A 10948-nucleotide genomic window follows, 5' to 3' on the forward strand; every position below is an offset into this window, starting at 1 on the left:
ACCTGATCCTACCCTGGCAGGTCCTCTGGTAGAGCTTTCAGATGCTTTCTGTACCTCTCATTTGAAATGTGCAGGAGCTGGAGCACCCAGCCCATGTTCTAGGAGACAGGAACATGTCCCAGACCTATTTGGTGCCCTCTTCCCCTGCTGCACTGTGGCCTCCCTGAACAACTATCTCCTGTGAGGTTTCCAAATGGGGATCAAGAACACATTTCTACCTTTGACCCTCCCCTCCTCCTATTACTTCTCCATCCTTTAATCTCTGTGTTCCATATGTATCCCAGCCTTGATAGAGCATGCACCTTCTCCTTCCTGGACTTTTCCTGAATTTCCAGTCATTCTGTTCCATTCCGTTCGTCCATGGATGCTATTGACTAGGACTGTGGAACCATGTGGGAAGAGGAAGGATTGAAAGAATATACCAGGGCAATTCTGACCACAGGACCAAGCAGCTACATGACAATCAGATTGTGATCACTAAGCCTAAGATGGGCTTCCCTCATAGCTCAGTTGGTAAAGAATCCACCTGCAATGCAGGAGACTGCAGTTCGATTCCTGGGTCGGGAAGATCTGCTGGAGGAGGGATAGGCTACCCACTCGAGTATTCTTGGGCTTCCCTTGTGGCTCAGCTGGTAAAGAATCTGCCTGCAATGCAGGAGACCTGGGTTTGATCCCTAGGTTGGGAAGACCCCCTGGAGAAGGGAAGGGCTACACACTCCAGTATTCTGGTTTGGAGAATTCCATGGACTGTATAGTCCATGGGGTCACATGACTGAGCAACTTTCACTTTCACTTTCAAGCATAAGACATGTGAAATAGTTTGCTTAAAGAGCCTGTTTGGTTCTTTTTGAGAGTTCCTTCTGAGTTCCCCTAGCTTAGTGTGGGCTTGACCCTAAAGGGGTACTTGGGTAAATGCCATGTCCCAGGGAGTAAGGAGAGGATCACAGTGTTCTGCCAAATTCAGAACAACTATGATACAGACTCGGCCAGAGCTAGGCTATTTGTAAAAAGCAGCTAAGATGAAAAGTATCATATGTCTGACATCAAATCTTAGTCTCTTTTCACTAGATCATGCTGTCTCCATTCTTTTCCTTCTAAAACGAAGGGGTTGTAAATGGAAGAATAGAGGTCTCTTCATGCCCTGATGTTCTGAACTTCACTTCATAGAGGTTAGCAGAAGGGGAAGCAGTGTCTTCCTGAGTTGGGATCTTTTCCACACCCCAGTTAAGAAAACCAAGCCTTTCACTCAAAAGGAGCAGAGAAAAGTTCTGGCCAGATGTTTCCTGCTGGTCTTAGATACAACTGGCTTCCTGGCTGTTAGATGAGGAAGCTGAAATGTCTTTTTCTCTAGAGTCTTCCTTCTCACCTCCAGGCCTCAACATTTGCCTCAATTTTGCCCTAACAAAGTTGGCTATTTTTGATATACTGAAATGGGGATGTTTAGGGAAATTAAAGTGACTGTAAAACTTTATATTTTCTATGGGAACCAGGACATTATGCTCTATGCTATGAATTTAGCCCAAGGGTACCCCACAATACAGATGTGAGGGTATGGAGGTGAGAAGGAATAAAGTTATTTTCTGCTTATACCTTGAGAATTTCAGGATGCTTGATGAGCCAGTTCCTCTTCATTCCTTTGAGATCCAGTGGTCTAGAACCTGGGAGTTCCATCCTGGCTGTGACCTTTGCCTAAGACTTTTAGACCTTTTAAAAGTCTCAAGTGGATTCAATGTAGCAGAGATGGTTTTATCTGCTTAGCAGATCATGACCGTGGCTGGAGGCAGCAAAACCTGGTGGCTAAGAGTGTAAGTGTCTAAACTTGAACGCCAGCATCAGAATCTTGACCCGCCACCTTGTATATTGATGACACTGGGCAAGTGAAAGCTTCTGCCTCCGCTTCTTCAAATGTAAAGTGTTGAGAATGATAATATCTGTCTCTTGTGGCTCTTTTGAGGATTAAATGGAGAATACATGTAAAGCCCTCAACACAGGGTCTTTATTATCTGGTGAATCCTCAACCAATGTTAGGTATTTTTATGTTTAAAATACTTTCAACACTTCAGAAAAGAGATGCTAGCCAAACCGGTGCTACAAATAGAAAACTACTTTTTCCCCTTCACACATTTACTTCTATCCCGTTGAGCCCTGTAAACTCAAAATTTTCTTGTTTTCTCTTTCGCAAGATACAAGCTGTTCCCACAGTTTTCTGCATCAGATACAGAATGTTTCATGCCACTTTGGGATTTTGTGAGAGATGTTTTGGAAGTACCTTTTTAGAAACGTCACTAGTTGGAACTGATGCTCAAGCTTTGGTATACGTGTGGAGAACTTCTGAGCGCCTGTTCTGCGGCGCTGGAGAGGGCAGTTGGGACTGAGCCAAAGGAGAGGACAGTGTCCAGCCCAAGAAACCTTCTTCTGACCCAGTGGTGTGGGCACGGGGATACGGAAGCCTGAAGGGAGTACAAGAGGAAAGTGAGTGCAGGGGCTGGGAAGGATTATTCAAGAGAAGATATGGGTGCATAAGCTATTCACAGAGGCGACCAGAGCCCTTCCCATCTTGCCTCTGCTCAGGCTGATGGAGACTTACTGCCAATGTCCTGAAGAAAGGGTGAGCCGGTGAGGAGTGCTGTCCTGAGAAACTGCCTTGCACATTTCCTCCCTCTCCTCTCTCCAAGCCCAGTAGAAAAAAGTTTAAAGAAATTCCTTTGGCTCCTGGAAGAAAGACAACTCTCCAGCTCCGATCTGGCTAGAAGGGCGTTCCTTCTCTCCTTATCCTGAAAAGAGAAAAAACTTACATTTATATCATGCTTAATTACTTTTTTTTTTTTTAATATCATGCTTAATTACTTTCAAGCAATGTCACAGACACGATCTCATCTGAGGAAGGAGAAAGTTGAGGCTGTTAGGCTACACAAAGAGTGCCCATTATCAAGTATTTCCTAAGTCTTACTCCAATGGTTGTATTAGGTTGGTTCTTTTAAGGGTTCTAGTGGGAGATGTACTATAACCATGGTGATGATTATCGCCATGTCAGACATATATTTAAAATCCTACTCTACTAGTTTTATAGTGTTAACATCAGTGGAGTGACTATAAAGGTCTATTTTCATGCACCTGTTAAGTGAGCCTTGGTTTAGATGTGGGCAACTGCCTCATACATAGGGAAGTTTCATTGAAGACTTAATAAACATCTTCCATGCTCACTCCACCTTTCTTTTTCTTCTCCGGGTGACAGTATTCTAGATCCCTCCCTCTATCCTCTTCTAGCTTGTCCTTTTACCTACCTCAGGTGGGGAAGTAGTGATTCATTTAAACACCACCCCGGTTGGAACTTGCCACTTCAAGGAAAAGGACCTTGCAATCAAAGTAATTGGAATTTTCCCATCATAAAGATGTTTATATGATTGAGTTCAAGGCATGGGAGATGTAGCAGTAAGTAATGTATGAGCTCTCTGAGGAAGTAGATAAAGATGGACTCTGGAACCCAAGCAGAAGGATTATATTTATTCCACACATAGATTCTCAGTTATTGTTTGTAGAGTTTGTGTTTGTATTAATCATGTCTTACATTTTTCATACTTTATGATGTTTTGACATCTTGGGGGCCTTGCTGGTGGGGGTAGGCTGCCCCTTTCAGAACTGGCTAATTCTCAGACATTGCAAACCACCGTCCTTTAGTGTGTTTTCATATGCAAACCAGCCAATCCAGGGCCCACATCCAGTCACCTTTATTTAACTCTCAGACACCAAGCCACCATGCTCTATCACCTCAGAGCTAGGTCAACTAGACTGGACAGCTGGAGACCTGTCCTATGACCCAGAGCTGCCAGAATTACTCAAATCATCCAAGCCTAAGTTTCCTCCAGCTTTCCTATACCGCCCCATCTGTCCATCCCTCAGCAACCACACTAGTATCTGAGGGTCATGCTCTCTCCCTCTCCCTCTGCTTCCTAACTGACCAGCACTTCCCATGGCTGCCTGCATGGTGGGCCCACCCCCTCCCCTCGCTGTGGTTAATAAACTCTTCTTTCAAAGGCAACTTTCTCTGTGTCTGTCTCCTTACCATACTGGAGTAAAATAAATCCCAGGGACAGATCTTAAAAAGGGGTCAATAATTTCAGCGTTAAAAATGAAAGCCAATGTTGCTTCCTACTCTAGCAAGTGATCAAACATGACTTGAGTTGGTTTCTCCAGGACTGACTGAGCCAGGCAGTCCCTGCATGATCTCTGGCTAAACAGCATTTCTGAAAGTGGCCTTTGTAGTTTGGCCGCCAGGCCTTTGCATATGTTTTGCTGAGGTTTGTTCAGGTGAGCTTGGTGCTCTTTGGGCCAGATTAGACATCTCTAAAGTTATCTCTGGCTCCAGTATCATATTATTCTAGAAATAGGAGTATCATTTAGCACTGTTGATCCCGCTATCCTTGAAATTCTCTTTCCTTGGTTTCCATGACATCATGCTCTCTTGGATCTTCTTCCACTTTTTTGACTGCTCTTTTAAAAAAACTGTGCATTCCTTTTCCTCTGCCTAGCCTTTATTTTTAAAGTATTTATTGAGTAAATAATGTATATATGTGTTCAAGGAAAGTATTCAAAAAAAGTAAATGTCTACTCCACTCTGCCACTCAGTTGCCCAGACTCTTAATTTGATTATAATTTGTGTGTGTGTGTGTGTGTGTGTAAAACTATAGGACATATATAAGCACACATATGTTTATACACACATGATATTCTGAGTGCTTTTATATGTATATAAAAATTAAATATGTATATACATATATGTATATATATAAGCATGTATATATATATATATACTATCATTCCATATACTATCATATATACTATCATTCCATAATACTTATTTATTCACTTATTCTTTAACAACTTACTGCTGTTTACTAATGAGCAACTACTACATGCCAGACACTGTTTAGGCACAGAGAAGCCCAGGTGAGTAAAGCAGAAAATTTTAATAGAGTTTATATTCTGTTGGGAGGAACAGGCAATTTAAGAGAAAGTCAGATAATTTTCAGTAATGAGAGATGATTAGAATTTAAAGCATGCTCATGTGAGAGAGGGCAGAGAGATGACATTATATAGTGTGACCGGGGAGGGCCTCTAGAAGGAGCTAATATTTGAGCCAAGACAGCATCTGAATGATGAAGAATAGGATTTCGGGAGTGAAAATAACAAGGAAAAGGCCAGAATCAAAGATGCACCAGAATTAAGGATGACTCCTTAGTACCTACTGTGTTGCACCTTGCTTTTTCATTTAATAGCATTTATGAGAGATGGCTCCAGATCTATCACACATAAAACTGCTTCATTCTCTTTAGCAGTTGCATAGGACTCCCTTACAGGGCTAAACCACAATTTATTTAATCAGTCACATACTGCTATTTAAATGATCTTTAATCTTGCTGATGCAAGTAATGCTGAGATGAATATTTTTCAATGTACATATTTGCCCACAAGGCAAATACATTAGCAAGGTCAAATTCTTGAAGTAGAGTTATTGGAACAAGCGATATGTCTTTTAATTCTAAATTATTTTAATTAATGTACCCAACTGGCCTCCATAGAAATTGAACAAATATATTCTACCACCAACAATATATGGGGGAGACTTTTGTACCCTCCAAACTCTGTGTTCACATTTTTGAGGAGGAAATGCTCTAAATGACATTTTCTAATTTCATGTTGCATTTCTCTTGAGTGAGGCTGAAGCTCTTTTCCTATGTTTAAAAGCCATTTGCCTTTCCTGTTCTGTGAACTGTCTTTTCATATCCTTTGCCCATTTTTCTTTGGGATTATGTAGTAAGTCTTTTCCTCAACTGGCCAAAGTTCCTTATGTATTAATGAAATGATACATTTCATTTCATACATTAGATATGCTCTTCCCAGTTTGTCTTTGTTCTTTTCATTTTGTTTCGGACAGTGTCCCAGGAGTAAAGTTTTTGCTTTATTAATGTAGTTAATAAATTATGCATTTTGTTTCATACGGTCATCCACCCTTCATTGCTGGTCTTCCTCAGAGTTCTATCTTGGAACTGCTCTGTTACTACTCTGCTCACTCTCTGTGGACCATCTGAGCCATGCCAATCGCCACTGGTGTGTTGACGATTTCTAGATATGTTTCTCCTGACACATACTCACTGCCAACTATACATCTCTACAGCCCAAGTCAGCACAGTCAATACCGAACTCATCATTTCAGCTTTGTCCTGCATTCAAACTGATTACTCTTCTTATATGGACTCCATCTCAGCGAACCCAATTTTTCATTTTTTCCAGACCACAGAGCCTATATCATTAATGAATCCCTTTTCTATTTTATCCCTAAGCATTCAATCTGCAAAGTTCTATTCTATCTACCTTCTAAATAGTTCTTCAATCTGTCCATTTCTCTCCATTTCCATTACCACTTACCTAAAGTGGGTCAACAACATCTCTAACCTGTGTTTCTACTCTAGCTGCCTAATAGATAAACTTTCTGTCATGTCCTTCTCCAATTCATTCTTTACATAGTAGTCAGAGTGTTCAGACTGGATCATATCACTCCCCTGCTTAAATATTTTCAATGCCTTCTCTTTTTTCTTACTCTCTCCTTCTTCCTACTTTTCTCTCCTTTCCCTCCTCTTTTTTCTCCTTTTTTCTTTAGGGTAAAATCCAAACTCTTTAACATGGCATACAGAGCTTACATGATCTGGCCCAAATTTGTGCCTTTAGCATAACCTCTTAATACAAACAACACATTGCACTCCACTCCCCATCACCATCAATAAGAATCAGTCCTCCTGACAAGTCCCTGGAATGAATCATGGTCTCTTACCTTGGGAATATTTGCTCCTATTGTTTCCTTTGCCTGGACTCTCCTTCCTCAGCTGTCTTTGTCTGGCTCTAACTATCTCACTTGTCCTTAGATCTCACACATTACTTCTTCCATAACCTTCTGATAACTCCCACCACCCCAAGTCCAGGCAAAATGCTTCCAACAGGATCTTGTCATACCATACTCATCGCATGGTAATACAATGCCTATTTCTTTGCCTGAATCCCCTAGCAGATTTCCAGCTCCACATGAGCCTCACCTTCATCCCTCTAATCATTTGGATTGCAGTGCCAGGTATATGGTGGCATTTTGATCAGAGTTGAATCCTTAACTCTCTAGTCCTTGGCATGGAACCATCATTCAAAAAGCATTTATTTGCTGCATATATGGATGGAGGAATAAACTCTTGAATTATCCTAATGTAGCCTAAGTTTTGTGCTGGTGTGTTCCCTTTACTGTGCTAGGATATACCGATGTAGTAACATTGTATAGAAATAGTCACCTCAAGGGGATGCACTCACTGTAGTCAATTTTACAAGGCAATGTGGATTAGTAATTCTTCCTCTGAATGTCTCCTCACTTTACCTTTGACAGTAACATTTCCACCAAGCTACTGGTGGATAAAAGCACCTCTGTGCCCTCCTGCTGTTGTACCACATGGGTAGAGTTCCCTGCTGCTTCACTCCATACTTTCAGGAGACAGCTTTCAGGCATTTATCCTGGGGGTAGACAGATCAGAGGAGCCCCTCTGATTCACTGAGGGGCTCCAGTATTATTTGCCCTAAATAATAATTTTTATATGTAAGAGTAAAACCCACTGAAAATTGAGAAATTTGGAAAATATATAATCAAGAAAATATAAATCACTTATAATCTCGTCACCTAGAGAGCAATGATCACTTCCTGATCTCTGTAGCTCTCTGCAATCTCAAATTCATCCCTCCTCTTGGCTCTCTCCCTTGAACTCCTGAACTGAGGAGTGCATTTGCCTCCTCAGTTACTGTCTTCACTGGCTTGTCCTGGCCGCCCTTCGACTCCACATGTTCTAAGTGGAAACCCCCATCATACCCACTTCTCTCTTGCACCTGCTGCTGTGTCCTTTTCAGCAAATTGTCCCACCGTCCACCTGGTGACCTAGGTTAGAAATGATCCTTAGAGCCTCCTTCTTCCTCACCCTCACATCGAACCAAGATACTGTAGTTTCCTCTTCCTGCTTATCCTTTGGGTCTTTCCTTGTCCCTTAGTCACCAGTGTCACGACTCTGGTCCAGACTCCATCACCTCTCTCCTGGATATGGTAGTAGCTTCCATGGGTCTCCATATCGCCAATCCAGTCTCCACACTGCGGCCAGAGTGACCACACAACGAGGGGCAAGCTAGCACATTGCCCCATGAACTCCAACCCTTCGGCTTTTCACAAGGTCCTTCCTCCAAATGCCCCCACCCCTGTTTAACCATTTCTATTTGGAGCAGTCTTCACTTTTCTCTTCATCGGGCTGACTTCTTCCCATCGTCCAGTTCTCCACCGAGCCATCTTTGTCCCCCCAAGAAGCTTTGCCTGACTCCCCTCTCCCCCGGAAAGGTCTGGCATGAGCCCACTCCATCCATCTCCAGTTTACTCCTCACGTCCTCCTTCCTCGCTGTGAGCTCTCTGGGGCATGCGTTGTGGCTTCTTTGTCACCCCAAGCCCACGATCTTGCCCCGGCCCGGCACGTGGGAAGAACTCTACAGGTTTACTGCTTGAGCCGCTAAGTGGGGGTCTAGGGTTCTCTTCCACACGGGAGGGGCGGAGGATGGAGCCACTGCTGGGAGGGGCGTCTTAGGCGGACGCGCTTCCGGATTCTCTCTTTTAGAATCCGGTTCTTGAGTTCCCCGCCGGCACTCCACAACGCAGACACGTGCTGATGGGGGAAACTTGAGCGAGCAGAGCTGCTCACTCCGGCCTGGCCCCTGCCTGCGATCAGGGCTCACACAGACAGACCCTCCTGACCCGGGGCCTGGCGGGGTCGCCAGCGCCCCAGCACCTGGCGGATGGCCGCGGCGATCTCGCGGTTGCGCAGGCTGTAGATGAGCGGGTAGAGGAGCGGCGTCACGTGGGTGTAGACCAGCGCCAGCGCGCGGTCCAGTCGCGGGGAGTAGCTGGCCTTGGGCCGCGCGTACATGAAGGTGGCGCAGCCGTAGTGGAGGAAGGTGACGGTCAGGTGCGAGGCGCAGGTGGAGACGGCCTTGCGGCGGCCCCGCGGACAGCGCAGGCGGCGCAGGGCGCCGGCGATGGCGCCGTAGGAGGCCAGGATGAGCAGCGAGGGCAGCAGCAGCAGCAGCAGGCAAGCGCCCAGCAGAGGCAGCTCCTCGGCGTAGCTCCGCGTGCAGGCCAGGTGCAGCAGCGCCGTGATGTCGCAGAAGAAGTGCACCAGCAGGCGGGAGCCGCAGAAGGGCAGGTGGAAGACGGCCACTGTGAGCCCCACGGACACCGCCAGGCCCCCGAGGCAGCAGGCCAGGGCCAGCCGCGCGCACTGCCCGGGGGTCACCACCGCCGCGTAGCGGAGCGGGTGGCAGATGGCCACGTAGCGGTCATAGGCCATGGCGGCCAGCAGGAAGCACTCGGCCCCGCCCAGGGCCACGAACATCTGCATCTGCACGGCGCAGCCCAGGAAGGAGATGGGGCTGCCTCGGCCCAGGCCCGGCGAGGCCAGGTCGGCCAGCGTGCGGGGCACCACCACCAGCGTGTAACCCAGCTCGATGGCTGACAGCTGGCACAAGAAGAGGTGCATGGGCGGCCGGGTAGGCGCCGAGGCCACGGCCAGCAGGATGAGCAGGTTCCCGCTCAGGGTGGCCAGGTGCAGGGCCAGCAGCAGCAGGAAGAGCGCCGGCCTCAGGTGCGGGAACTCGGAGAAGCCCTGCAGGAGAAAGCCGCGGGGCAGGGTGGCATTGCCGGGGCTGGCCATGCAACCGCCTGTCCAGGTCCAGAGGCACCTGTGGGAAAGAAGCGGGGGAAGGTGGAGTTTGTGGGCTCCGCTTCTCTGGCCCTGCTGGTGAAGAAAGGGCTGGATGGAGTTTAGAGGGTAGGAGCCAGTAGAGCTACAGAGAGAGGGGCGGGTTAATGTGTTTATTTCCATCTCCCTCCCCATGTGGTTATTGGCTCAGTCCTGTTTGACTCTTTGTGACTCCATGGGCTGTAGCCCACCAGGCTCCTCTGTCCTTGGGGATCCTCCAGGCAAGAATACAGGAGGAGTGGGTTGCCATGCCCTCCTCCAGGGGATCTTCCCAACCCAGGGACTGAACCCAGGTCGCCTGCCTTGCAGGCAGATTCTTTACCCTCTGAGCCACCAGGGACATCTTACTGTCTTGTTCTAAAAATTGGTTCAGTTTTTCCTGCCTCCCGGACTAGAATTCTTACAACTCCTTTCTCAACATGCTCTTTGTAAAGAAACCTTGATTTGAGATCCTTTCTTTCGTTTGCATCTCTCTTGCCCTCCACCTAGGAAGAATGCCCTTTCTTCGGACTCCACTTGCTTTGTGGGTCTTGTACAGCCACCAGTGTTAGTCGATCTCAGCCTCACCTGGCTGCCCGGAGGCAGGCTCTGTGTCTATAGGTTCTGCTTCTATTTCCTCTTTCTTGCCCTGTGCTGCTATTTCTGAGTTGCTTTCCTTGTACTGCAGAATTACAAAAACATAGGGCTTCCCTAGCGGCTCAGAAGGTAAAGAACCTGCCTGCAATGCAGGAGACCTGGGTTTGATCCCTGGGTCAGGAGGATCCCCTGGAGAAGGGAATGGCAACCCACTCCAGTATTCTTGCCTGGAGAATCCCATGGAAAGAGGAGTCTCGCAAGCTACAGTCCATGGGGTCACAGAGCTGGACACGACTAAGTGACTAACACTTTAATGCAGATGAAGATCTTAGTCATCATCTCATTCAACCTCATAATTTTAAGGAGAGAAAAAAAAAAAAGCTGGGGAGGAACAGGGTAAAGGGCTTAACTGTTGACAGATAATTAGAATCAGAATCTGCATTCCTGAGATTGAATCCAGAACTTCCCATGACCCTATAACAGGATGTGAAAGATCCCTGGCATTAATCAGTCAATCCACAGTGATTTAGCTTTAAATAGAGACCCGAGTC

General features: G+C 46.2%; 1 protein-coding gene across 1 annotated transcript; it reads right to left on the reverse strand.

Moving 5' to 3' along the window:
* Positions 1-8721: 8721 nt before the first annotated feature.
* Positions 8722-9858, reverse strand: LOC122674269 (olfactory receptor 10AC1). The gene has a single exon (XM_043872462.1). It carries the CDS (start codon positions 9771-9773, stop codon positions 8796-8798), a length of 978 nt encoding a protein of 325 aa, XP_043728397.1. The 5' UTR covers positions 9774-9858; the 3' UTR covers positions 8722-8795.
* Between the last annotated feature and the right edge of the window lie 1090 nt (positions 9859-10948).

The sequence above is a fragment of the Cervus elaphus genome, chromosome 18 (genome assembly GCF_910594005.1).
Source record: "Cervus elaphus chromosome 18, mCerEla1.1, whole genome shotgun sequence".
Lineage (NCBI taxonomy): Eukaryota > Metazoa > Chordata > Mammalia > Artiodactyla > Cervidae > Cervus > Cervus elaphus.